The sequence below is a fragment of the Leptonychotes weddellii genome, chromosome 1 (assembly GCF_054177405.1).
Source record: "Leptonychotes weddellii isolate Sample4059 chromosome 1, ASM5417740v2, whole genome shotgun sequence".
NCBI classification, from domain to species: Eukaryota; Metazoa; Chordata; class Mammalia; order Carnivora; family Phocidae; genus Leptonychotes; species Leptonychotes weddellii.
The window spans coordinates 108,755,287-108,781,215 of NC_138369.1; the positions used below are offsets into that span (position 1 = coordinate 108,755,287).

General features: G+C 38.4%; 1 protein-coding gene across 2 annotated transcripts in view; it reads left to right on the plus strand.

The window, feature by feature from the left end:
- FNDC3B (fibronectin type III domain containing 3B) overlaps positions 1-25,929 on the plus strand; it is a 326,828-nt gene that overhangs the window by 167,500 nt on the left and 133,399 nt on the right. For both annotated transcript variants that reach the window (XM_081829673.1, XM_081829674.1), the window contains exon 4: positions 16,447-16,523. In XM_081829673.1, coding sequence (XP_081685799.1) covers positions 16,447-16,523 — 77 coding nt within the window. The remainder of the gene's footprint in view (positions 1-16,446; positions 16,524-25,929) is intronic.

A 25,929-nucleotide genomic window follows, 5' to 3' on the forward strand; every position in this document is an offset into this window, starting at 1 on the left:
CCGTGTTTGGTTGTTCACAACCAAATTTTGTGATTGTGTCCACAAAGCTCTTACATGCCCACTGAGCGTCATTGGACCATTGGATAGCTCTCCAGGTTAGGTTTATGAACTTGCTGATTTCTTTCAGTTTATTCTCAAACTGTATACCATATTCATTAATTTTAAAAAGCACACTTCTCTCATTTTAACATCTTTTAAATTGGCGATCATCTTACAATTAATTGAATGTCGATTGAATGCAGTTTAGGCAGGGGTTTTGTCTTTTTTAGTAACATATACAGTCTTTTTGCATCTTACCAATGGTATCCCAGATTTGGTAAAATAATATGATATATATACTTTTAGTTAACATATAATGTATTATTTGTTTCAGGGGTACAGGTCTGTGATTCATCAGTCTTATACAATTCACAGTGTTCACCATACAACATACCCTCCCCAGTGTCCCATCACCAGCCACCCCATCCCTCCCACCCCCTCTACTCCAGCAACCCTCAGTTTGTTTCCTGAGATTAAGAGTCTCTTATGGTTTGTCTCCCTCTCTAGTTTCGTCTTGTTTCATTTTTCCCTCCCTTCCCCTATTACCTCCTGTCTTGTTTCTCAAATTCCTCATATCAGTGAGTTCATACGATACTTTCTCTGATTGACTTATTTCGCTTAGCATAATACCCTCTAGTTCCATCCACGTCATTGCCAATACCAAGATTTCATTTTTTGATGGCTGCATAATATTCCATTGTGTATATATACCACATCTTCTAGTGATATGTTTATAAAAAAAATGGCCCTGTATTACACATGAAAAGATGCATCATTTTTTTCCCCTCTTCTTTTGGGTCACGGTAGAGATTCTAGACCTTGGACTGCTAATAAACAAATGAATTTTATTTTATTTTTTGAATGGGTAATCCCTCTGTGTACCTCATCAGTTTAAAGAATTTTGTAACTTGCCATAAGTCCATAGCAATATGATTATATGATTATACCATGAACAGTCTTCATGAACAAACTTACAGCCTGGGGTAAAATGAAGAAGTGGTTTCTCACAAAAGGAAAATTTTGTTTTTTTAAGTAACAAAATCAAATAGAGGCAAGCATCTTTGAGTAAAACCTTCCCAGAATATTTCATGAATTATATTGGCACTTTCAAAAAAATTTGTGAAAGTTAACTAGGAAGGTATTTACAGACCTCCTTGCTACATTATAAGCTATTCTATTCATTATTTCTTAGGATTCTACATTTTTTGTGGTACTTTTAAAAAACTTTCTAGCCATGTGCAAGAAATGAAAAGATTTGCTTTATGAACACCCAAGTTATGAATAGGTTACCAGAAAGGTCTCCTCACTGATTCACTGTCGTTTTTTCTAAGCTGAGAAAGTAAGCTTCTCAAGAGAATAAATATATTTATTTCATATATATATTTTAAAGTTACCTCATCCGGACAACTACCAGCCTTCAGTTTGCTAATCAGGAATGGCCAAGGCTATGCCTACACCATATTAGGATAGGTAAGAAGGGGAGAGGGCAAAATTATCAACATGTTCAGTACAAACAAACAAAAATACATCCAAATGGGAATCTCACATATAGGACTATCAGTGCTTAAACACGAGCATAACCACCAACAGAATGCAATAATTGATAATCCACACCTTGTACTTACAGAGTGGTAGACCAGTGTTTTTAGAACCTAATTTTAAAAAGGACCATAGAAAGGTAGATTGTTAGAGTGACCCATGGGAATGCAGTTGGAAGCCCCCATTTCATAGACAGAAAACCCAAGTGGATTTGTCTGTAGAAGAGGAGGCCTGATGAGATTTAACTCTCCCAAGTATCTGGAGGATTGTTCTATGGGAATTGAGGTTATGTTTAGTCTGTCTTAGGAGCAGAATTCAGATTTCTGCTTGTTAAAAGGTTATTAAAAATAACAAAAATTCAACCGAGTACATTTTAAAGATTTAATTGGCTTTATTAATTGATTAATGAAACAAGCAGCATCACCTCTAACAAGTAGAGGGGAGCTCCAGAGGGCTACAGAAAGGGAAAGGTTTTTAAAGCCAAGATAAGGGAGTCATAAACAGAAAAAAAAGGATTATTTCAGGTGAGGTCACCTTCATTTGGGGACAAAAGGGTTTTAGTAGGTGGATTACATCATTTTCCTTTGGGGGATAAAGAGGGCACATGTGACGGATTACCATATTGGTGCCGACCAGAAAATTCCTGACTGACTGGTTAAAGGTTACATTCCTGAGGGGTTGAAACTGCAGTTAGGTTAGGTATTAAGTCTTGGTTTACCGATTTGGGGCCTTAACCTAAGTGACGCCATTTTGGGCCTGTGGTTTTCTTTTTAACAAAGGGAAAACCATTTATCAATTAAGATTGCTAAAAAGTGGATTTGCTGCATTTTGGGGAAGTGAACTCTACATTACTTGAAGTATTCTGGTCACTTGCTAGGGAATTTGTTTAGCAGTTCAAGTCTTAGATGAGGAACTGGACTGGATAACCTTTAAGATTCTTCCCACCCCCAGGAGAATTCTGATTTCTGTGATTTTGGCTGTCAACTGAAAACATTTATAAAGATTTTATGATCTGCTCTGTTTACCTATTCTTGGGTGCGTAGAGTTTCATGGTAAGCTATCACTGGTGGCCAGTAATCATGTAAATGAACGCAGTGATTACATAGACTGCTTCTTCATAGTGCTTATTATTCTATATTATATAAAATCCTGTGGTCATTTTGTTGTTGCCTTGAAGTATACTGATAGTTGCTTTATTGTGATTAAAACAGGAGGACTAGTTTTCGCCAAATTATAGTCCTCTTTGTTAGTTGAAATATATTCAGTTAAATACCCATCAATGGGATAAAATTTATGGAACTCTGCTGCCTTATTTTCCCTCTTCACTTTTAAACATTATGTTGAAATTAAGACTCAACTAATTTTGCTTTTAAAATAAGTATAGATGAGATATGCTCAAGGATCTTGAATATGCTTAGATTTTTTCCTTTCTTTTATTTATTTATTTTTATGGTGTTCTTTCTAGGTCATTATTCCTCTGACTGGTCCATAGAACACCTATATCAAAATCAGTGGAGCGTGTGGTTGGTTGGTGGGAGGTGGGGAGGAAAGGAGAGGTGGCTAGCCTGAAGAAAAACAGCAGATTCCAGAGGCCTGGAAATCTACATTTTCAAAAGTCTCAGGGATTCTAATGTAACTCACATTTTAGGTTCACAGCCAGAAGGATTTTAGGGATTGTCAACTAACGGCTGTTTTCTAGAATCGGCAAGCATAGACGGAAATGACAACAATACCATGCAGCATATTACTCTTCAAGAAAGCATAGAATTTATTAGGTTACTTTTCTTTTACTTTGCATTTGAGGCAGTTAACATAGATAGTTAAGTGACTTGCCCAAGGCCCTTCAGATTGGAACCCATATCTCCATTGAGCACTACTTGGTTTGGGGTGGGGGAAATGTTGAAGAGAAGAACTTTTAAAAATACCATTCAAAAGCTGAAATGAACCAGGGACCAGCCTCCAGTGATGCTTTTTATATGTTGCTGTTTTGAATATCATGAATGTGCTGTCACCAGAGACCTTTTAATGTGGCACATTGAATTGGAAAACCATTCACTTGAGATTAATTGGGGCCATGTATTTTCTGAGTGTGGTTTTCTGCCTGGTTTGTGGCCATGGCCCCCCCGCCCGGCCCCCCAGACCCGCCAAGTACACAAGATTATTTTCTCTTCCTGCTTCTCCCTACCCCTTCTTCCATGTTAGGTTATCTGTCTAGAGCCTCCCCTCTTTTCAAAGAGAGGGTTAACTTTCCACCCCAAACCCCTCCCATTATCTCATTATCTGCTCTTCACTTTGTTCTAGCCACACATTGCCCAACAGACCTGACCTCCTATCTGTGGCCAGGAAATTTTTAATCAAATATTTTGACATTGTTTTCATCATCTAAAAGTGAACGTGGTACTCCTTGATAAGTATGAGGCTATATATATATATATATATATACGTGGGGATTATTTTATAGGTGAAATCAGGGGGAAGAGAAGTCACAAAACAATGGTTTCTCAAAGGCAGTGATGGAGAAAAAGACAAAAATTCATGCTCACAGTTCAATCTGAGTAGGAGTACCTGGAAAGGGAGGGGTACAGTCCTAACATTTTACCTTGAAGGAATTTATGAGTTGCTCGTGTTTTGTATATCATGCATATCTGTTTGTGGTTATGCTCTTGTTTAACCACTGATCGTACTATATGTGAGATTCCCATTTGGATGTATTTTTGTATTTTGTTTTATTGAACATGTTGATCATTTTGCCTTCTCCCTTTCTTTTACCTATCCTAATACGGTATAGGCATAGTCTTGGCCATTCCTGATTAGCAAACTGAGGGCTGGCAGTTGCCTGGATGACATAACTTTAAAATATATCCATTCTCAGGGGCACCTGGGTAGCTCAGTCAGTTAAACATCTTGATTTTGGCTCAGGTGATCTCAGGGTCATGAGATCGAGCCCTGCATGGGTCTGCTTGAGATTCTGTCTCTCCCTCCCCGCCCCCTCTCTAAAATAAATAAGTAAATATTTTTTTAAAAAGTAAAATTTAAATAAAATAAAAACACAATATATCCATTCTCTTGAGAAGCCTGCTGCTTTTTCAGGTTAGGAAAAAAACGGCAGTGAATCAGTGAGGAGACCTTCCTGATAACCTTTTCCCTAAGCCTAGACCCTTTATCTTCATTGGTCTCAGATCCCCTTAGTGAAGGGAGGGTTGATATTTAAGAGTGAAATTGCAGCCTGTTCAGTAAAAGTGTTTCTGTGGAACCAGTGTCCCAGGACTAGAAAGTATTTATGCCATAAAGCAGGCTGCTGCCCCTCAAGCAATAACTATGTCAGCACATTTTTATCGCTGAGAAAATAGCTGGCAGGGTGACCCAGCCTTCCCACAGTTACTCGGAGGTGTTTACTGACTTCCTTTGATCAGACTTCAAATGAGAGAGTCTAACCTATTTGTGGTGGTTGTTTACTATCAGTCCTCAGCCTGCCCTTTGTTTTTCCCATACAAACAAAAGAGTAAAAGCACCAGGCTGTGTAAACATGGCTGGTCTATAGGAACTCTCATTGACTTTCCTGGCTTTCTCTATGTGGTTTAGGTAAGGCAGAGACTAGAACTATAAATTGAACTCGTCATTTCAAAACCCATTATTAGGTCCCAGCCACTGGACCATTTAGAGAATTTTTATTAGCAATCAAAACACTTTTGTAAAATTAAGTTAATTTCAGGAGATTGCCGGTCTTGGTTGCGAGGGACCATTTCCAATTGGACATTGGGTGGTTATGAGTGACTGAGTGAGTGGCCTCCTAGATTGGAGAGAAAAATGGCATCAGGTGGGTAAACTGTCATTGGTGTCTTATGAAACAGGAAGTTCCCTTTTTTCCCGTTTCCATAATAACCTGTGCTTTAAAAAAAAAACAAAACAAAACAAGTAGTTCTATTCTGTGGATCTCAGACATTCCTGTCTTGCCTTGAGATTTGAGGTGCATGAGTTCAAAGAACTAGGCTAGTAAACCGGGGTGGGATGTTGTCAATACAGTGCCTTTAGAATGTTGTCAGAGGCTTTCCTTTACGGCAAGCACTCTTGCAGAGGGCAGCTGAGGAGCCAACCTGGAGAGTAGTTAAAAGGGATCCTCTTTAGTTTGTTTTGTAAACCTCATTAGAACAATGGATAATTGCATTCCCCTCAATATATTGAGTAATGATATGTTGGTAAAGAGCTGTACATTGTTATTATTTGTAATTCAGCTTTCAGGTGGGTGATGTTTGTAATGTTCTTTGTAAGGTGAATGATGTCAAACAGCTACAAGGAATGCAATCACATATTGTCTGGTTAATAATTTCGGTACTGTTTGCAAACTTTGCCCCTCTAGAACATGACCTTAGAATTGTGAAGCGGAGCTGAGATAGAATAGAGTACACATTTGCCCCCTCAGTTCTTCCCAAAATTGTTATGCAAGTAACTGTTTGTTGTCCTGCATTCTGCTCGCTCTTCTTTATCCCTCCTGGGACAAGAGGGCCTGTGGCCAGCCAGATGGGCTGGGAGTGGGGGTCTGGGGAGGAAGAGTGGACATCGTTTTATTCATCCCTCTTCCCCTTTACAACCCGTCCGCAGAGAAAGCTGGCAAGAGAAGGAAGGCAACAACCCCTTTAAAAAATACTCAGGGCCACAGTGAAAACGTTCTGCCCCATTCCTGCTGGACTTCTGGCTATCAGCTTTTAATGAACAATCTTTCTGATTCTTTCCCCTACAAAATTAACAGACTTTAATGCTTTAAAAACAGCAGTTTGTGTTTTCTTTTAGGACCTAGAAGGAAATGTAAAATACTCTGCTCTAGAAAATTGTTATCCTCAACGAGACCGTCTGAGGAGCTCCCCTGGTATGCTCAGCTCTTTCGACTCTATGTTCCTGATGACTCCCTCTAGAGTGTGTTATTAGCCGGAATACCAGCTGTTGGGTGAAATGGTCCTCTTTACTCTGTGTGGGGAATGATGGGCGAAATAGGAAATATCCCAGGGAAGAAGATTTTGAAAGAAAGTGCTCAATGCCCTTTTTGATCCCTTTATTTTAACTTTGCTGCTAATATTTGCAGAGACTTTAAGAAAAAGTATCAGAAGCCCTTTCTTGGTGTTATTGAGTTACATTTGTATCCTTCCTGAGAGCTTTGAAGTTTATAAGGTTCTGGTTTAAGTATAAATAAGCAAATCCATGGATTATCTGCCATTAAAACCTGACATTAAAAATCAAAGACAGACCGAATGTTAGTATTCATTTAGATAGTTTAACTAACAGGGTGAGAGTGAATAGGTTTCATTTGTAGACTGGTAAATTAGATTCTGAATTTGGGTAAGGCAGTTCTGAATTTGGGTAAGACAATAAAGGTAAACTTGAAAGCTGGGCCCCAAGACCTTGGGAGGTCCTGCTTGGCATCAGTGTGAGCCCACTGTTTGTTTTTTGTTTTGTTTTGTTTCCAGAGAGCAACTTCTTGAACGATTCTTCATGGGCCTTCTACCTAATTCTTCAATCATTTGTATTGCTAGACTACATTTTCACCAAATAGTCCTGCTGCTTGAGATGTCTGGGCTCTATGCCTGACTCCATGCCGAGATCCACAGTGTCTGTCACAGAAGCCTTGGGCCAAAAGCAGGACACAAAGCTGGGTTTTCTCCTTCCCCACGCATTTCGGTGCACCTGCGCATTACTCATGCTGCATGCCATTCTCTCCATAATTAAGAACAGAAATGCTTGTTCTCTTCAATGTCACTGTGTCCTTGGCATCCTGCATAGGGTCTGGCAACGAGATTGGGTTCAGCAAAGGTTTGTTGAACTGAACAAAGCAGCAATCAGGAGTTCTAAAATCAGGAGTTGAGGGCTGTATTACCGGCCTCTTGTAGTACCTGGTATCTTTGACAATCTTAGTTTGTATTTCTGAAGCCCTGAATTTAAATCAAGTTCTTTCTAAGGCTGTCGGATCATCATGCCTGTTGTGAATGGATTCACCAACTTACTTCCCTCTTCATTGCCCATCACTGAGAGTTTTCAGTATGCTTCCCTTACCTACCCCATGGATAATTTTTATTGTCCAGCTCTAGAGCTCTTGGCCTCTACTAAAGCAATTGCTGCTTATTTATATATAGTAGTTTATTGCTGACATAGCTGTTGTAAAATCCTCTCTGTGGCTTTTAATTCCTTATAGCATCTCGTATGATAAGGATTTATTGAATTGAATTCAATAAAATATTAACTAGTATAAGTGGAGCACTCTGATCACACAGTAATTATATGAATTTTATTAACATTTAGGCCTTAAAACAAGTTGATAAGGTAGATTGGGTAAATAGCTCAATTTTATTGAAATTTAAGTAAATTGGGATTCGGGAAGTTTAGTCTCATGTGAGAATTAAACCCTTGTCTCCCAATTCCTGATGCCCTTAGAACAGCTAAGTAGCAAGGCAAGTCCCAAGAGAAATATTTGGAAAGGAAAGACTTGCATTTCAAATGGGCAAAACAGACTTGATAAGTAACATGACATCTCCTTGTGTGTTGAAATGGTTAAGAGATAAGAGGCGGTGACCCATTATTTATGAATTCTATCAGTAAGTCAGTTTTGGTTCTTGGTATAGTGGTTGACTTCAAGCAGATTTCAGCAGGAATGTTTAGTCATTAGGCAACTTGTTGTTATGGTTACTTGCTACTTTTAAGGACAATGGCTGAGCCAGACTCGAAATTCTTGTGATAAAGCCAATGTCAGAGACCTGTACAGGATCGACTTTCAGAAAACAAGGGCTGATCATTTGATTTAGAGCTGTCTCAGGACATCTGAAAGTTAGGCACACCGAACTTTCTAAGGTTTCCTAGAAGTTAGGGAAAGATAACAGGTAATTTGGGAAAAAGAGAGCTGGGATTAGGATGGGGAAGTAGATAATCAGGAAGCATCCTTCCTTCTCCTTTTCAGATTTGGTTCTTATTTTTCTAATCATAATTAGTGTATCTTGAATGCATTACATTTTTAAATGGAGGATACTGTTTCCAAGCTACAAGATGGGAACATGTTTTTAGAAGAAAAAATGTCAAGAACAAAACAGTTAACTTGCTCACTTGAGAGACTGTAATTCTTCTTTTGTCTTTGTGGTAAATGATTGCACACTATTAATCTTTCTGTTCATACAGTATTTTTCTTCTAGTGGCACAATGTTAATGTTTTTTAAATACCATTATTTGACCAGGCACTCTGCTAGGTATTTTTATATACATTACATCTTGCAGTCCTCAGAACAACTCTTGAAAACAGCCCCTGGTCATCCCTTTTTCTTTAGGTCATAAAAGTGCTAATGAGAGAGATTTTAAGAAACTTGCCCAAGGTCGTGCTAGAAAGTGGTGAGCTTCATTCAATCCCAGGCCTCCTCAGCTTCCCGGCTTTTGTTCTTTGCAGTGCTCAGATTCTGCTCTTCCCAGCCTATTTCCTCTCTGGCAAGATGCCTTCGGGAAGGAGTAGTTACAGGTCAGAGAGACCAGCCTATCTGAGCCACAGAAATGTGCCCTCTCTACCTGGCTTCTGTATGAAAATTACTCCTTGAGGGAAAATTACTTCGCAGCAACATTTTCAGGAACAACAAATCTTACTCCTGAAGGAAAGTAAAATTAGAAACAACTAAACTACTCTACTAAATCCAAAGGGCCTTATAAACGCTCATTTCTGTAATTACTAACGTGTCCATGGAATGACAATCTTTTAAAATTTTGCTGAATTTAGACAGTGCCTGAAATGCCTCCTTATGTTTATTTGTTTATATGTCTGGATCCCTGTAATTAGATTGTCAGTCCTTTGAGGATAGAGAATGTATCTTCTGGTCTTTGCGGAGCACAGCATCTTGAAATAGCATCCTCCCAAATACAAATGTATAAGGAATGAAGATGTGCTCTAGGAGATTTATACTCCATTGCTTTTTGGTAGTTTATTAGTAACTCCAGTTTTCCTATCTTACATTTTTTTTTTTTAAGATTTTATTTATTTCTTTGAGAGGGATCGAGTGAGAGAGAGAGAGGCATGAGCAGGGGGAGGGGCAGAGGGAGAAGCAGACTCCTGCTGAGCAAGGAGTCCTGACCTGGGGACTGGATCCCAGGACCCCAGGATCCCAGGATCACGACCTGAGCCAAAGGCAGACTCTTAACCAACTGAGCCACCCAGGCACCCTACATTTTTTTGGTAATATGCTCATCTAAAAAAAAAAATGAAGTGAAATGCACATAACATCAAGTTAACTATTTTAATTCATTGGCATTTAGTAAATTCACAGTGTTGTGCAATCACTACTTCTATTCTTAAGCATTTTCATCATCCCAGAAGTAACCCTGCACCCCGTAACCAGTTTCTCTCCAGATCCTTCCCACCCCTCAGCCCTTGGAAACCACAAATCTAAGTTCTGTCTCTGTTGATTTTTTTATTCTGTATATTTCATATAAATGGAATCATACAATATGTGATCTTTTGTGTCTGGCTTTTACTTAACATAATGTTTTCAAGGTTCGTCCACGTAGCATGTATGACTATTTGATTTCTTTTTATGGCTGAATAATATTTCATTGTGTTAGATCATATTTTATTTATCCATTCGTCCTTGAATGGACATTTTGGCTCTTCCCATCTTTTGGTTATTGTCAGTTGTGCTGCTGTGAACATGTGTGTTTTTGTATTTTAGTCCCTGTTTTTGATTCTTCTAGTTACATACCTAGGAGTTGTATTGATGGGCCATATGGTAATTTGATGTTTAACTTTTTGAGGAGGCACCAAACTGCTTTCCAGAGGGGCTGTTCCATTTAACATTCCTACCAGCAGTGTATAAGAGTTCCAATTTCTCCACATCCTCCCCTACACTTATTTTCCATTTTTCTGAGAATAGCCATAGGAGTGGGTGTGAAGTGGCATCTCACTGTGGTTTTGATACGTGTTTCCATAATGACTAATGACATTCAACATGTCATGCTTGTTGACTGTACATCTTCTTCGGTGAAATGTCTGTTCAAGCCTTTTGCCCATTTTTAAACTGGGTTGTTTGGGTTTTTTTGTTGTGTTGTAAGAATTCTTTATATATTTGGGATACAGGTCTCTTTTCAGATACATGATTTGTAAATACTTTTCCTCATTCTGTAGTTTGTGTGTTCATTTTCTAAAGAATATCTTCTACACAAAAGGTTTTAATTTTGATGAATTCCAGGTTTCTGTTTCTTTTTCTTTTTTGCTTGTGCTTTTGATATTATCTCAGAATCCATTATCAAATTCAGTATCATGAAATGTACCCTGTTTCCTTCTAAGAATTTTATGGTTTTAGGTCTTCAGGTCTCTGATCCATTTTCAGTTAATTTTTGTATGTGACGTCAGGTAGAGGCCCATCTTCATTCTTTTTGTCTGTTTGGGGCATTTGGCAATTCTGTATAACTTTGAGGATCAACTTTTCCATTTCTGCCAAAAAGACCAGTGGGATTTTGATGAAGATTACATTGCAGCTGTTGGTCACTGTGAGTAGTACTGCCATCCTGACAATATTCAGTCTTTATCCCATGTCTTTATTTAGGTGTTCTGTAGTTCCATTTATTTAGGTCTTTATTTTATTTCAGTAATGTAGTTTAAGTGTATAAGTTTTTCACACACCCACCCCTTGATTAAATTTATTTCTAGGTATTCTTGTGGATGCTGTAGTAAATGGAATTGGTCTTTTTAAATTTCCTTTTCAGATTGTTCATTGCTGGTGTATAAAAACTCTTTTGACTCATGTGTTGCTGTTGTACCCTGCAAATTTACTGAATTCATTTATTGGCTCTAGTAATTTTTTTAATGGAATCTGTAGGATTTTCCACATATAGGATTCTGTCATCTGTGAGTAGATATAATTTTACTTCTTCCTTTACAATTTGGATGCCTCCTCCTTCCCCCCCCCCCCCAGTTGTTCCATTGACGATTGGTGGTGAAAGTGAGCATTCTTGTCTTGTTCCTGATGTTAGGGGGAAAGATTTCTTTACTTATTGAGTATGATGTTAGTGATGGATGCTTATCATCTTGTAACCCCCCAAGTCAGAGGTTATCAAAGTGTGGCCCTTTGGACAGCAGCGAGTATATCACCTGAAAACTTGCCAGAAATGCTAATAATTGGGACCTGCCCCAGACTTTCTGATTCTGAAACTGTGGGAAGTAGAATTTAGCAGTCCAGATTTTAAGAAACCCTCCTGGTGATTCTGGTATATACTAAAGTTTAAGAACCATTGCACTAGATGTTAAATTTCTTTGAGGTCAGGACCTGTGTTTTGAGGACCTGCTTTATTTCTTTATATTCTTTTTAGCTCTTTTGTGAGATGAGTCAGTGTTGAATAATTTTAAAAAAATTAAGAAGAATGTCAGTTTCCCAAAGTGCCTACACAGTCTCTTAGCTTGTCTACATGTCTTGAGTCACCATAAATAATTGGAGATTCATTATTAGTTATTCACCAGATTGATCAGAAAACCTCACATTTCATATTCAGTCTTAGATCCATGGCAAACAGCACAAGGGAACTTTTATTTAGACCATTTGTTCTGATAATTACTTTCACTTAATTACCTGCTTACCTGCTAGCTATGGACTTACGCTTAGGACTGCTAGTGCCGGCAAGAATGTCTCTTTTGGCTGTTTAGAAAGACAAAATGGTCACTTTTTACAGGGTTTATTGGATTTTTGTCACATCATTATTTTGCCTTTGCTTTATTTTTCTCAGTTTCTTTTATCTTGCAGTGTTGTCATCTGAGCCCCTTTACATCTTTTTTGAATAAGATAATATTTAAGTATCAAGGTAAGAATGTGATCCATTGCTATAATAAGGCTTTTGTTGTACAAATAGCCATTTGGACACGTAAGTCCCCGTTTGTAGACAAATGTACTAATACATTCCGTTTATTCACTACTTGTTTACCTATTGGTGAATACTCAGCTTTTAAAAATACCATTTAAAATTGTATAAAATTGTGGTGTAATTATTTATAGCTGGTCTTTTTCTAAAGCTAGTTTAAATGGTAATTTATACCCTATATTCCAATTTTCCACCACTTTCAGATTTCTGACCCTCCTTTGTACACTCACCTCAAGTCAATCCAGTTAACCTTACCCCCAGAATAGGTGAATATTCTGAGTTTAGTATCAGAGCATGGATTATCTACGTGTGTGAGCTCTGGGGGTCACTGGTAGCAGGAGGAAGCCCAGAGTGAAGCAGAATGTCCTCACTCACAGCCCTGGCAGGGGCTCAGAAGCTCTCCACGGACATGTGTGGTCCTAATAATACAACACTGCTGGGCTTCCCTCAGTCTCTTTGATGTGGGAGTAAAGTCCTAGCATCTTTGCAGGAATTACTGTTCATTGACTAAACTGCTCTCCAACCTTTCTTGTTCAAGGTTTGCTATAAGCAAATGAAAAATCAATTCATTAACAAATGCTAGTGGACTTTTAAGATGTTAGACCATGTACTTGTATATTGCAGTTAAATTTTTTAATGACTGTAAAGTCATAGTTCTTGTTTGTGTCTCACATCTTGTTCAGTGAAAAAAAGGAATTCTTGACATTTGAAGTCATAGGCTAAAACCTGAAATTGATGAAATTTCTCAAGGCATTTTTTTCATGGAGTTACTTGGCTCTTAGCAAACATTCTACTTCCATTCTAAAAATCATGCATGTGACATTTTTCATCTGTCTATGGAAGAGTTCATGTGGTCTCTAGCTGAGCTTGCTTCTTAATTACTTTCTCAAAAAGAAATCTGACTATAGTGTGGAAGTATATGTTTATTTACTTTTGTTTTCAAATTATTTAATCTATGTATACATCCATCTGTGTAGACCTACCTATATGTAACACGAGTGTTTAATTAAAGGGGGTTCCAAATACCTCAGAGGTTTAAAGGTGGTTTTTTCCCCCCAAAAATGTTTAATAGTTCAATGATTTCCCAGTAAAGTCAGAGAGGAGGTTGGCTTGTTTGAGAAAATAATGTGGCTTCCCCGCCTCATATATCCAGTGTTAGTTTGAACACGAAGAGAGCATTTTCACCATATTCTAAGAGTCTTATCATTTAAGTCTTGTGTGTTGATTAAAGGGTATTGATTAAAAAATCAAAAGAAACCTAGTAGCCCTAGAAGTTTAGGAAGAGAAGTTTGTTTTAATTAGGGAAGGGTTGTAATAAGATCAGGAAATTCTCAAACACAAACAGTTGAGCAGAGGCAGTAAACTCACTGATTGGGAAGTATTTAGAGGAAGGGTAACTTCTCATAGCACCATTGTGAATGGATTTCATTTTGCTAGCTTTTGCACTCCTAAATGCCTGTGAGTGCAGTGGTTTATTTCAGAAGGGAGAGGAACTTAGGATTCCAAGGCACAGTTGAGTTTCACAACTCCCTTTGATAGGGTTTGATGACAGTGACAAGAGGAAGGGGAAACAAACATGTTAAAGTCATTTGGCTACATTTGAAATCAAGGCCAGGAAGAAAACATTTTCTGGCTGTAAATCACTTACTTGTCCTACATGCTTTAAAGCATTTTATACAAATGACTTTAACAGTTTTAGGGGTCATGCCTGGGGTTAAGAGACTGTTTGCCTGGTATATATTTCGGTGATTAAAAAGCAATACTTTATGGAGATGGTAGCATTTCTGTTCATAGTCTGTACTGCGTTTATCCCACGAGCAAGGTTTGCCTCTTAGGTCAATATTGTCCAAAGAATATACGTGTTGTTTTTATGGGTTACAGGAACATGAACTATTAAAAAAAAAAATTGTACTCCATGTAATTGTAACAAACAAGAAAAAGCAAAAAGTTATGAATAAAATGAAAAAAAATCGCAAAGATCATTAACATTTTGATGAGCGATTATTGTGCTGTGCAGTGCTCTAAGCACCTTTGCATGGATTATTGAAGTTAAACCCAATTTGGAGAGGTAAGAATTGTTATTCTCATGTGCGCCTATTGGGAACCGAGGCTCAGAAAGTCTAACTGAATGGTCTGAGGTCACACAACCAGCATGGATAGTGAGCTAGGGGCTGAAACCCAGGCAGAAGCCATGGTTTTGACGCTTGCTTACAGAGCTGAGTGCATTGACCCTCGGGTTTCACAGAGAGTGCTCAGGCTAAGGCTGATATACTTGCCTGTGATTTTTTTTTTTTTTTTTTTTTTGGTAGGTGGGTCAAATCGAGTAAAAATATTTAGTAAATACCTAATGTCTTGATGGCTATGGCCAAAATGCTGAAGCTGACGAGAAGGATGGATTTGGAAGATGATTTGGAAAGTGCCTTCAGTGGCTGGTGGATGTATCAGTTTAAATCCTACTTCAAAATGGAATGGGGTCATGCAGTTACCCCCTCTCATGCTGTTGTTGTCATCTGCTTTAATTGATTACCAGTGTGTGAGCCTGTGAGCAACTGCTGTGGTTTTGTACGTGTTAGAGCCTATCAGACGGTTTAGCTGTCTTGGTATATTGTCCATGGAGTTGGAGTGAACTCTGGTCATATGGAGTTTTACAGGAATATTAGCATCTTTTCTGCCCTGCCCCTGTTTTTTTTTTCCCCTGTACTTGAAGACCTGCTGATAGGCACCCAGTATCCTTGTCCCTCTATACCCCGCACTGGTCCTCTCCTGCGACGTATTAGAACACTGAATTGTACTCTGAGGTGAAAGGTACCTTATGCTGACAATGTAAATGCAGCAATATACGTGTTGTTTTTATGGGTTGTTTTTATGGGTGGAGGGATCTGTCTTCTTTTGCCAAGGAAAGTGTTGTGTTTTTCTTGGTTTTTGTTACAGCCAAACAATTTTAATGGCCGGCAGCACAACACACATTAGGAGAAAGCAAATAAACAACACAAGGCACTTGGAGCCAGGAAGTCGCATCCCAGACTAGAAACACAGCTTTGGATTGACATTGGGGCAGGGGTTGCTAACTAGGGGAGCCAGGTACCAAACTGAAACCCAGTGACCGTGAGCTTCTTGCACTTCTAGGGAAACCATTTAATCATAGGATCATTGGAAGGGTGTTAGGAGTTGATTTTAATGTTATGATGATCAGTTTCTTTGTAATTAAATATTAACTCAAACTATGTCTTAGGTAACTGAGTGTTGCCTTGCTATTCTTTGTTTGCTGTAGACATGTGATTAACATTTATTGAACTTAATATTTTGAAACTAACACCTTGTTAATTGAATGCTTTACTTTGAAATAATCCAGGTAAATTTGACACGAGTCTTCCTAATTATGCCTAGTTTGAAAATTATTATCTATTTTTTCCCCTGCCTTATAACATAAGACGCATACCAAATTCATTTGGAATATTTTAAAGGTTTCTTCTGTTTGAAATAATTGGTATGTTATAGTAACTTATTAAAAATGATAATTGAAGTGAAAATGAAAATTATAAACCCAAGGTATATAGGAGCTTTTTAAACCAGAGGAGATGGACATATTTAAACATTTATTTGTTTAATCATTTATTAATAATACATTCTTTTAAAGGCAAAAAAAACCCCAACCATTTTGCCCTACTTTGTTAGGTGACTCTTAACCAAGCAGCCTTGGTTTATGGAACTTGAGGCTTTGGGAATCATTAAATATTTATCAAGATGCTCATAGTTTTGTGTTGTTTTGTTTTTTTGTTTGTTTGTTTTGGTTTTGGTTTTTTTTACCCTTGGCTTATACAGCTGGAGAATTCTTTTTCATCCATGATTTCAACTCTTAGGCATGATGTACCAATTAATTGAAGAGAAAATAGTCAAAGTAATTCTCTTCATTTTTGATAATACATTAATTTTAAAAATACCAATAATTATTTTGAATAATGTGTATGTCTTCAACGGTTAATATCTAACTCTTGTCTCTCATAGGACCTGCTGAAGTTCCCATGATGTCACCCAATGGATCCATTCCTCCCATCCATGTGCCTCCAGGTTATATCTCACAGGTAAACCACCGGGCAGGTTTCTCCACTCATTATGGGCACTGTTGTTGTTCCAAGAGAATATATGCTGAGGCTTCAAAAATTTATTCCAAGATTAATTGAGTTAGGGTAATGTGAGAGTTGTCATCATTTTGGTAGCGCCGCATGGTCCTTCCCAAGTCTTGCTTCTTGACTTGCCAGAGAGCCAGAGGGAGAGAAGCACAGGAGGGCTATCAGGCAGTCTTCAGCCAAGGTGTGTTCACACTTGGTTGTGCCATAGAGATTTCCTTCCATCTGTACCACAGTTTGCTGGGAAAAAAAAAAAAGGATTTGTAGACTTAATTGGTAAAAATACCAAAAGAGACATTGTTAAAGCAAATAGGGATGGCCCTTTATTATCGGAGTCCCATTTCTCTGTATTGTGGCTGCACTTGGGCTTTGTGAATTGCTGAGTATGATATGAGAACTTGGCTGTTTATACTTAAATTCTCTGAAATTTGACTTTTTTCTTAAGAAAACAGCAATAGCAATTAAAAAAGTAAAAGCAATTTCAGGGGTACGCTGGAAGGATTAAAAAAAAGTGTTAAAGGATAAACTAGACAAGATTTACAGTGTTCAGGGTCCTGGAATGTGGATGTCTGTATGTTACTTTCATTTTGTCCTGTGCTCAGTGCAGGATGAGCACTCCCTGCCCCTCTCCCTGGACAGCTTCCTTTCCAAGTGCCTAATTGCTTGCTTTTTTTTTTTTTTTTTTTTTCCTCTCTGCCCATTTTGTTCTTTTGTTGTGATTATAAGAGCATTCTATTCTCCTTAGAAAAAAATCAGAAAAGACAGAATAGAGAAAAAATTATATTACTGCCCACAGAAGATAATCATTGCATTAACATTTTTTGGATTATCCTTCTGGAGTTTTTTCCTTTCTATTCTTTCTCCATCCCTCTGTCCGCTTTTGAAGTGGTTTAAAAATCTATAATTTTCAGTTTTTAATGATTTTGCTAGGGTGAAAAAAAAATTGGCAGCTGCATCGGAAAATTGCTAAAGTACAGGCAGGAATCAAAGATTTATCCTCCTGTGATGTTAAAACTTAGCCATTTCTTCACTGTCTGAGCCATAGTGCAGCCACTGTAATTTCATTTTTTCCATCCTTACTTTTACGTGAGCCAATTTGACCTGTTTTTTTTGAGTAGTCAAAATGTTGGCCAGTCTCCCCAGTGTTGCAAATAAATGACTTGTTTTACACAAGTCTTTGTAAATAAGAATCACTGGGAGGAGGAAAGGTGCAGAGCAGGCCCTTCCAGCCAGGACACGTGATGATGGATCATGTTCACGTCACCAGTCAGTTAACAGAAAAGAACAAGAAATGTAGAATGTCATTATGTCTCCTGCTCATTTTGAGGAAGTGTTTCATTCCATTGAACCGAGTACAGTTCTCACAATTGTGAGAGCAGAAATAGCACCTCCTTTTATACTAACGGCGCATTTAAGGAATAGCAGCAGTTAGAGAGTTGGGGCATTCGAGTGAAGAGAAGCTGCAGTGGGCTTTTTCTTGCTGGTGGTGATGCTGGGGTTGCACTAATCGCAAAACATTTATTGGGAGTCCTAGGAAAAATAGAGAAGCTTATACTGGCGTATATGTCTGATTCTATAAAAACTTCTGTAGAAAATCCAAGTAGAAGGATTAATAGCAGAGCTGTAAACTCACTTTTGTAAGACCGTTGATGGAAACATAGCGAAGCACTTTCTTCACTGAGAATTGTGGCAGAAAATACTAGAGGATATTGGAAGAAGAGTAGAAATGGAATAATTTGGATTCTGAGTGGAGAAAGAGAAAAAAGCCATCTGTAAGGCATGTCTTCAACTTCATTTAGATGGGCTCCTGGATTGGAGGATGGGCCCAGAGTTAAATGACCTTCAGTGGTAGCACTCTCTTTAATGATATCCGACAGTGAAGTGTCTGAGTAAAACGGATTATTAATATGGAAGAAAATTGAGAAACTGGTAGAATGCTTGTACAACATCTTTTTAAAGCTCATGGCATGTATCCTTCAAAGAAACGAGGAGGGTGGAACCAAGTGCAAAATGTCTTAGGAGACCTGTTATCATCAAGAGATCTAAGAAGCAAAGTACGTGTTGTCATGGAGTTGTGGGAAGAGTCTCACACACACACACACACACACACACACACACGCACACACACACACACACACATATTCTCCTCCCAGCTGGACGTATTTGAGAAGTGCCCAACACTAGTCTGTCCCTATGCATATCAATTCTGCTTTGTATCCCCACAGTTCTTTCCCTCAAATATATGTGACTCCCTCGTTCAGATCTAGAGTTGGGTGTATGTCGCATCAAAGCAGAGTTCAAGTTCTCTAGTGTGGTGGATGGATTTTTAATAGTTAACTTTGCTCTCTTTTCAAGGGTCACCTTTTCCTGTTGGCCTACATTGTTACCACCTTAAGCTTCTGTCCCTTGGATATATCTGGCCTTTTCTCAACTACATACTTTTGTGCCCATTATTTCCCTCTTCTTGGAATACTCTAGAGCTCTTTGTCTAACAGTGCATTCTTCTCATTCAGATGGCCCCCCTCAGTGTGACCCTTTCAAGAACCTCCAACACAGAAATGGTAGTTCTGTTTTTTTCAGCATCTTTGGTGCTTTGTTTCCATCTCCAGCATGAGGTACAATACAATTTTATAACCATCCTCAAGAACGCTTAGTGCCTCGTTGGTATTATATCTTGAGAATCTAGAATACTGCCTGGTGCATAATAGTAGGTACTTGATAAATGTTTTTAAATGTAAGCGACAGGCCAAGCTGACATAAAGTGAATATAGCATAGATTTGCTTTGAAGATTTGGAGGTTCAAGTGGAGAACAAAATACCTGATAGTTGGAAAAGTAGTAAGATCAGAGGGATGTGTATCTAACAAGAGTGAAATTCTCTGAATGTGGATTTAAGAGAGAGGAATGACAAGACAGTGCAGAAGAGGAAAGAATTAGTCTCTTCAGCAGATGGTGTGGGACAACAGGATATACAAATGCAGAATAAATGAAGTTGGACCTCTACTCCATATGAATATACAAAAATTAACTCAAAATGGGGTATAGACATAGGGTAAGAGCTAAAACTGTATAACTAGAAGTAAAATTTCATAACCTTGGATTAGGCAATTGACTCTTAGATGTGACACTAAAGGCATGAGCAGCAAAAGAAAAAAAATAGGTCAATTTAATGTCATCCAAATTAAAATTTTATGTGCTTCAATCAAAACTTTTTGACACCATCAACAAAGTGAAAAGGGAATTGAAAGAATGGGAGAAAATATGTGCAGGTCATACAGTTCAGAAGGGACTAGTATCCAGAATATATAAAGAAATCTTAAAACTCAAGAATGGAAAGACAACCCATTTTAAAAATGGGCAAAGGATCAGAAGAGACATTTCTACAAAGAAGTTGTATAAATTGCCAGTTAGCACATGAAAAGATGCTGAACATTGTTAACCATCAGGAAAATGCAAATCAAAACCACAATGAAGTATACTTAACACATGCTAGGATGGCTGTAGTTTAAAAAAATCGATAATAACAAGTGTTGGCAAGGATGTGGAAAAATTGGAACTGTTATATACTGCATGTGGTGATATAAAATGGTACAGCTGCTTTGGAAAACAAAGCATTTGCTCAAATAGTTTAACAGAGTTACCACATGACTTAGCTATTCCACTCCTAGGGTATAGTCAGGAGGAAGGAAAACATATGTTAAAGCACAAAAACTCTGAGGTGTTCATAACCGGATTATTCATTATAGCCCTCAAATGGAAACAACCCGAATGTCCATCGGCTTTATGAATGAATAAACATGATGTGACATATGCATACAGTGGAATATTATTCAGCCATAAGAAGGAAGTACTGATTAATGCTCAAATGTGGATGAACCTGGAAAATACTATGCTAAGTGAAGGAGGCCAGACACAGTATCATCCCATTTATAATGTCAGGCAGGGGCAAATCCACAGACACTGAAAATAGATTAGTTGTTGCCAGGGGCTGGGGGAGTGAGTATTAGGGAGTGACTGCTAATGGGTATGGTACTTCCTTGGGGGTGATGAAACTGTTCTGGAACTTAAAACCGTGGTGCTGGTCATTCAATTCTGTGAATATACTAGAAACCACTGAATGAGATACTTTAAAAAGATAGATTTTATGGTATGTAAATTATATCTCAGTAAAGCTTTTATAAAAGAGAGGGTGAGGGGAAGATGGTGACTAGTCCCAATTCTTTATTACGGGCCCGCCTGTGGTGGTGAGGCTGGTGATGGTGGTGGTAACTACTGTGTATGGTGTGCACTGTGCTAAATGCTCGCTTTACTTCTCTAACTTCACATGTGAGGAAGCCGAGGTCCCGAGTAGAAGCAGGATTGCAGACTAGGCATTTCTGAGCTCATGGCCTATTTCCCTCTGTGATGTGATTTCGGAGTCCACATTGGAGCCTGCCTTGATGTATATATCTGCTTTATGTTACATTACTTTCTGCCAGTGCAAATGTGGATTGTGCCTGCTTGTGCATTTCCAGTGCTAAAATACCAGCCGCTCACATACAAGATGGTCCGTGATTGGAAGAAAGCTGAAGAGGGAGGCGGGTGAATGATTCAAGATGTTACATTAGTAACTCTAATCTGAGTCAATGGAGAAATTCTTGATTATAGCATTCATGACATAATTTAGTAGCTGAAAGTGCTTTAAAGATAAATTGATCAGATTGATCAAATACAAACGTCAGTAATGAACAGATCATCTTACAGAAAGGTAAACATCTAGTGTTAAAGACAGCTCTGCTCTGCACAATCTGTGGGGTTTTTTTATTTTTTTTTTATTTTTATTTTGGAAGGGGGGATGTTGAGAAGGACTGAACCCATGAACCTAAAGAGAGTGTGGATTTGGGGTAGAATAGGAGAGCCATGGAGTCTTGTCATTTCAACTGTGTAGTCTCTGATATTGCAGGTTTTTATGTGTTACAGTGTGTGTGTATTTTGTGCTTTACTTTTTGGTGAGAGGCTGAGAGAGGTCTGAGGAAGAAGTAACCTGACTTTTTCAACTTAAGAGAAAATAGACGCTGTTTTTTTTTTTTTTTTTTCCAACTATAAGAAACTAGACTTAGATAAGAGAGCATTTAGTCCTGTCACTCTCATCAGCATTATTTCCATTCGGTAAAAACAATTGTGAATGTGATTAGGGTTGAAACTCTGGGGTAAGGGCGAGTACTATAGCCTGGAAGAATATGGATATTACTTGAAGAGGCCTGCCTTCAAATTCCGCCAGATCTCACCATGGCTACTTTCTGTGTAACTTTGACAAATTATTTTCGGCACATATGCGAATGCCTACGTGATACGGTAGAGGTAAGGATTAAGAGAAATGTTATGTGAGGTATGTAGTCCACAGTGGGCATTCAGGAAGTGGTAGATACTATTATGAGGACTGCTAGAACAATTTCAATGAAAGTTTGGCAGACTTTGCCTTCCTAAATACATACTGAGATTGCACAGTATGAAGCAAATTTTTCCTTTCACTGTATACTGGCCATGGTGTTCCTCAGTTTTTTTAACCTCATCATTAACTTTATGAATAATTTCTATGTAAAAATTTCTTAAGCAGATGCCTTGAGTTTTATTTTCCATGCTTCCATAGTAATTTATGAAACATTTTTCAACTGTACGGGAAAACCTTATGTAGACCAAAAGATTTAAGCATATGAAAAGAAAAAGTGAAACATCCAAGTTAATGTTCTATCATTTGGGAAAACACTCTTTTTTTCAGGTTAACTGATGTAACTTAAACACTTCAAATAGTCAAAGTAAGTGTTTTTGTTGTTATAGCACAAGTACACACTTTACCTCATTTCATTGTTTTGGGGATTCGTTAGTGGGTCGGTACCTGTTGAAATTGTATATATTTCATTTCCCTTGACCAGGGAGAGGCAAGAAATGTGTTGAAAAATGCATTTAAATTTTGGTTGGTCATTCTCTGGTGGGGATTGTTTCAAGAGTTGGCCAGAAATCAGAGCCCCTGTGAAGAAATAATGGGGTCTGTTAGGTGGAAACCATGGAATGCTTTTCCCCGTTTTGCTCAGCCAGGCCAGCTGAGAGCTATAAATATTATCCCCAACCACTTCCCTTCAATAATTATAACCTGGGATTAAACCAGGGTTCCACCTTCAATACTGTGAAAATGATGAGCAGAAAGGAGCATAGGGGATTGCCCTGAGCCCTGACAGTCTGAGAATCAGACCCATTTGGTAGCCACTAATAAGAGAATTGGAATCTCTTTCAAGACTTTAAGTCCTTTGGAAGAATAGATTTTTCTATAGGAAGTTGGGAAAATTTCCACAATGGACAGAGTATATGCATGGCGGTTGGGGGCTTCTGTGGAAAAGAGTAGAGGACTTATATGTCCATTCTGTTTTAATTCCATATCAACAGATTCACAGCAACTTTCTTTTTCATTTTATGGCTTATTTTGCCTGAGGAATGAGTTACAGACAGGGTTGGCAATTCTGAATTAAAGAAATGTACCAGGGACGTTCCTTCCCTCAAAGCATTGTGTGAATTTCTTCTTTCTGAGCTTTTTCTTCATCTCCCTATTCTGCCTTTTCTCTTGGATTTCTTTGTTTCTCAGATCCTGACATTGTGGCATAATAGAACACAGGATTAACAGGAGGAAACATTGTGTCCAACTCCTTGTGTGATTTTAGGAATTGTTTTTTCAAATGTTTATATAAATTCTAGTTAGTTAACATGTAGTGTAATATTGGTTTCAGGAGTAGAATTCAGTGATTCATCACTTACATATTAGGAATATTTTTAAATTATTTATTTGGGTGTCCCACTTGTTTGTTTACTTGATAATTGTGGGTCTTCCTTCCCTTTAGCATGTAAGTTTCACAAGTCCAGGGATCCTCTGTGTCCTGTGCATCACTGGATCTCCAGTTCCTTGAAAGGTGCCCAACACATACCAGGCATTTATTGAAATTTGGCTGGCTGGCTATGTCATTTTCATCTTGTAGGGGAAGGAGGGAAAAGGAAGATGTTTGAGGATCTCTGAAGTTCTTTTCTGATCTCAATTAGGTGATTCACCTCTACTGTTCATATTGTTCCTTAAAAAGGAGACCAAGTGAGAATATAAGTAAGTTTCCATAAGCAATACCAAAACAGTGTGGTACTTAGTGTTTAGCATTCTTTTGACTAGAATGCTATCTTTTAATTCAATAGGAAAACGATAGTTGATTTTCACAAAAATAATACTGCGACAGGGGTGCCTGGGTGGCTCAGTCGGTTAAGTGCCTGACTCTTGATTTCAGCTCAGTTCATGATCTCAGGGTCGTGGGATCAAGCCCTGTGTCAGACTCTGCACTCAGCGCGGCGTCTGCTTAAGATTTTCTCTCCCCTGTCCCCCTGCCCCTTCCCCCACTTCTCTCTCTCAAATAAATAAATAAATCTTTAAAAAAATAATATTGAGACAGTGTCACATGTGGAAATGACTTCTGGATCAGTAAGTATTAAATTATACACATAATACTATATTTAACTTTATTGCACAATTTGTTTTTCTAAATTAGTAACCCACATGTGTCATATATAACAGCTTTTCTTGGAAAAATACCTTTGCTCAACTTGTTGGGTACAAAACTTTACCAAGGTTAGGTGGATTTTACATTCCTGCACACTCTTTGAAATCCATCTGGTTTATGAACTTGGGCTTACATGATAATATGGTTATTTTGCTCTGTGATAAATAGGATCTGAGTATCGTCAGCACGAATTCTTAATCCTTGTGCCATGGAGCCCATTGGCAGATTGGTGAGGCATTTGTAAATGTAATACATAAAATTCATAGATACAATCTAGAATAATCTGTCTATGTTTCCATGGGCATGAGTGTGTCTGAGACGCTAGAGTGAAGAGATGTGGTTGGCTCTCTGTTGCGCATAGATCCATGGAGACTGTCTGAGCTAACAAACATTACCCACCTGTAGACTCCTGCAGTGATATCTTTATTAATATATTAAAGGCAGCTCAGTTTGGCACAGATTACACCCTCAGACCTCTACTTAACTATTTGTCTTCTGACAAATATCTGTTCCATAAGATAGCGTTTCCATTTAGTCTGAAATACTCAATTTGGTCCATGTTACTGATTGAAACTCTGTGGATATAACTATTCTCACTTGTCCAGTGTGCTTACGTGCACATTGGGGAGGATTAGATTTGGTTTTTGATCTTCAAATGTGGTCCTTTTTACTATTTAGGCTGGTGATGTACAATAAAATATGATATAAATGGCACAGCATTTCCAGAGTACTTGGGTATGAATCTTGACAAGCACTTCGCTGGCCTTAGGTTGGATTACTTAATTGCTCCTAAAAGTATTTCACCTTGAATCGAGGACTATGACATTGCCTTTGTTAGATGTTAGAGGTTTTGCTGAATATTACGCAAGTTAAGTTCTGTGCCAAACACTTTATAAGCTATTAAAATGATACGCAAATCACAGGACTTGTTACTGTCACTTTCATTGTTACACCAAATTAATCCATTGCCATTTTGCCTTCAGCATCAGTGCCCAGTGCTGTATTTCTGCTTGGAGGAGGCCTCTTGGCTGTCAGCAGTGTCTTGAGATGCTTAGCTCTTTCCAAGCAGGGACCTCTGTCTCCCTGTGGGATCCTCAGGTTGTGGCAGCTGAGCCTGGTAAGATAGGGCTGGAGCCAGCTGAGGACCCAGCCTTGGTTCTTCAGCTCCTGTTTCTCAAACCTTGCTGGGCATCCTGTTTAATGTGGAAGGTCTTAGATAACTGCCAGTGTCCCCTCAACTATAGCACGTACATGCTTTACCAAAGTTGGTGGGTTGAAGAGATACTGCAGACGATGTACCTGTTTCCATCCTCCTCTCTGGTTCTCAGCGATTTTAGTTAGAAATCACTGCGTAGTTACCCAGAAAGAGCTAGGTGTGTTTAGTAAAGCACTAAATATTGATTTTATTTATATGTGTCTTCGTTGTGTTTTTTCCAGGTTCAAGAGTTACGTAAGTGTGAGTAGTTTGGCTTATTTCTGTGTGTATAAAAGCGTTGGCATATATGAAGCCGGCAGAGGAGCAATTACTGTTTATGAGGTTATCTCCTCATACTGGTCGTCCCTCTGGAGCAAGCCTGTGTGTGAGAGTCATGCCCAGAAGCACTGAAGACAAATGCCACATAACTGTGATCCCCAGAGAGGGAAAAATAAAACGAGACGAAATCAGAGAGGGAGACAAACCATAAGAGACCCTTATCATAGGAAACAAACTGAGGGTTGCTGGAGCGGGGAGGGAGGTGGGGGAATGGGGTAACTGGGGGAGGGGCATTAAGGAGGGCACATTATGTCATGAGC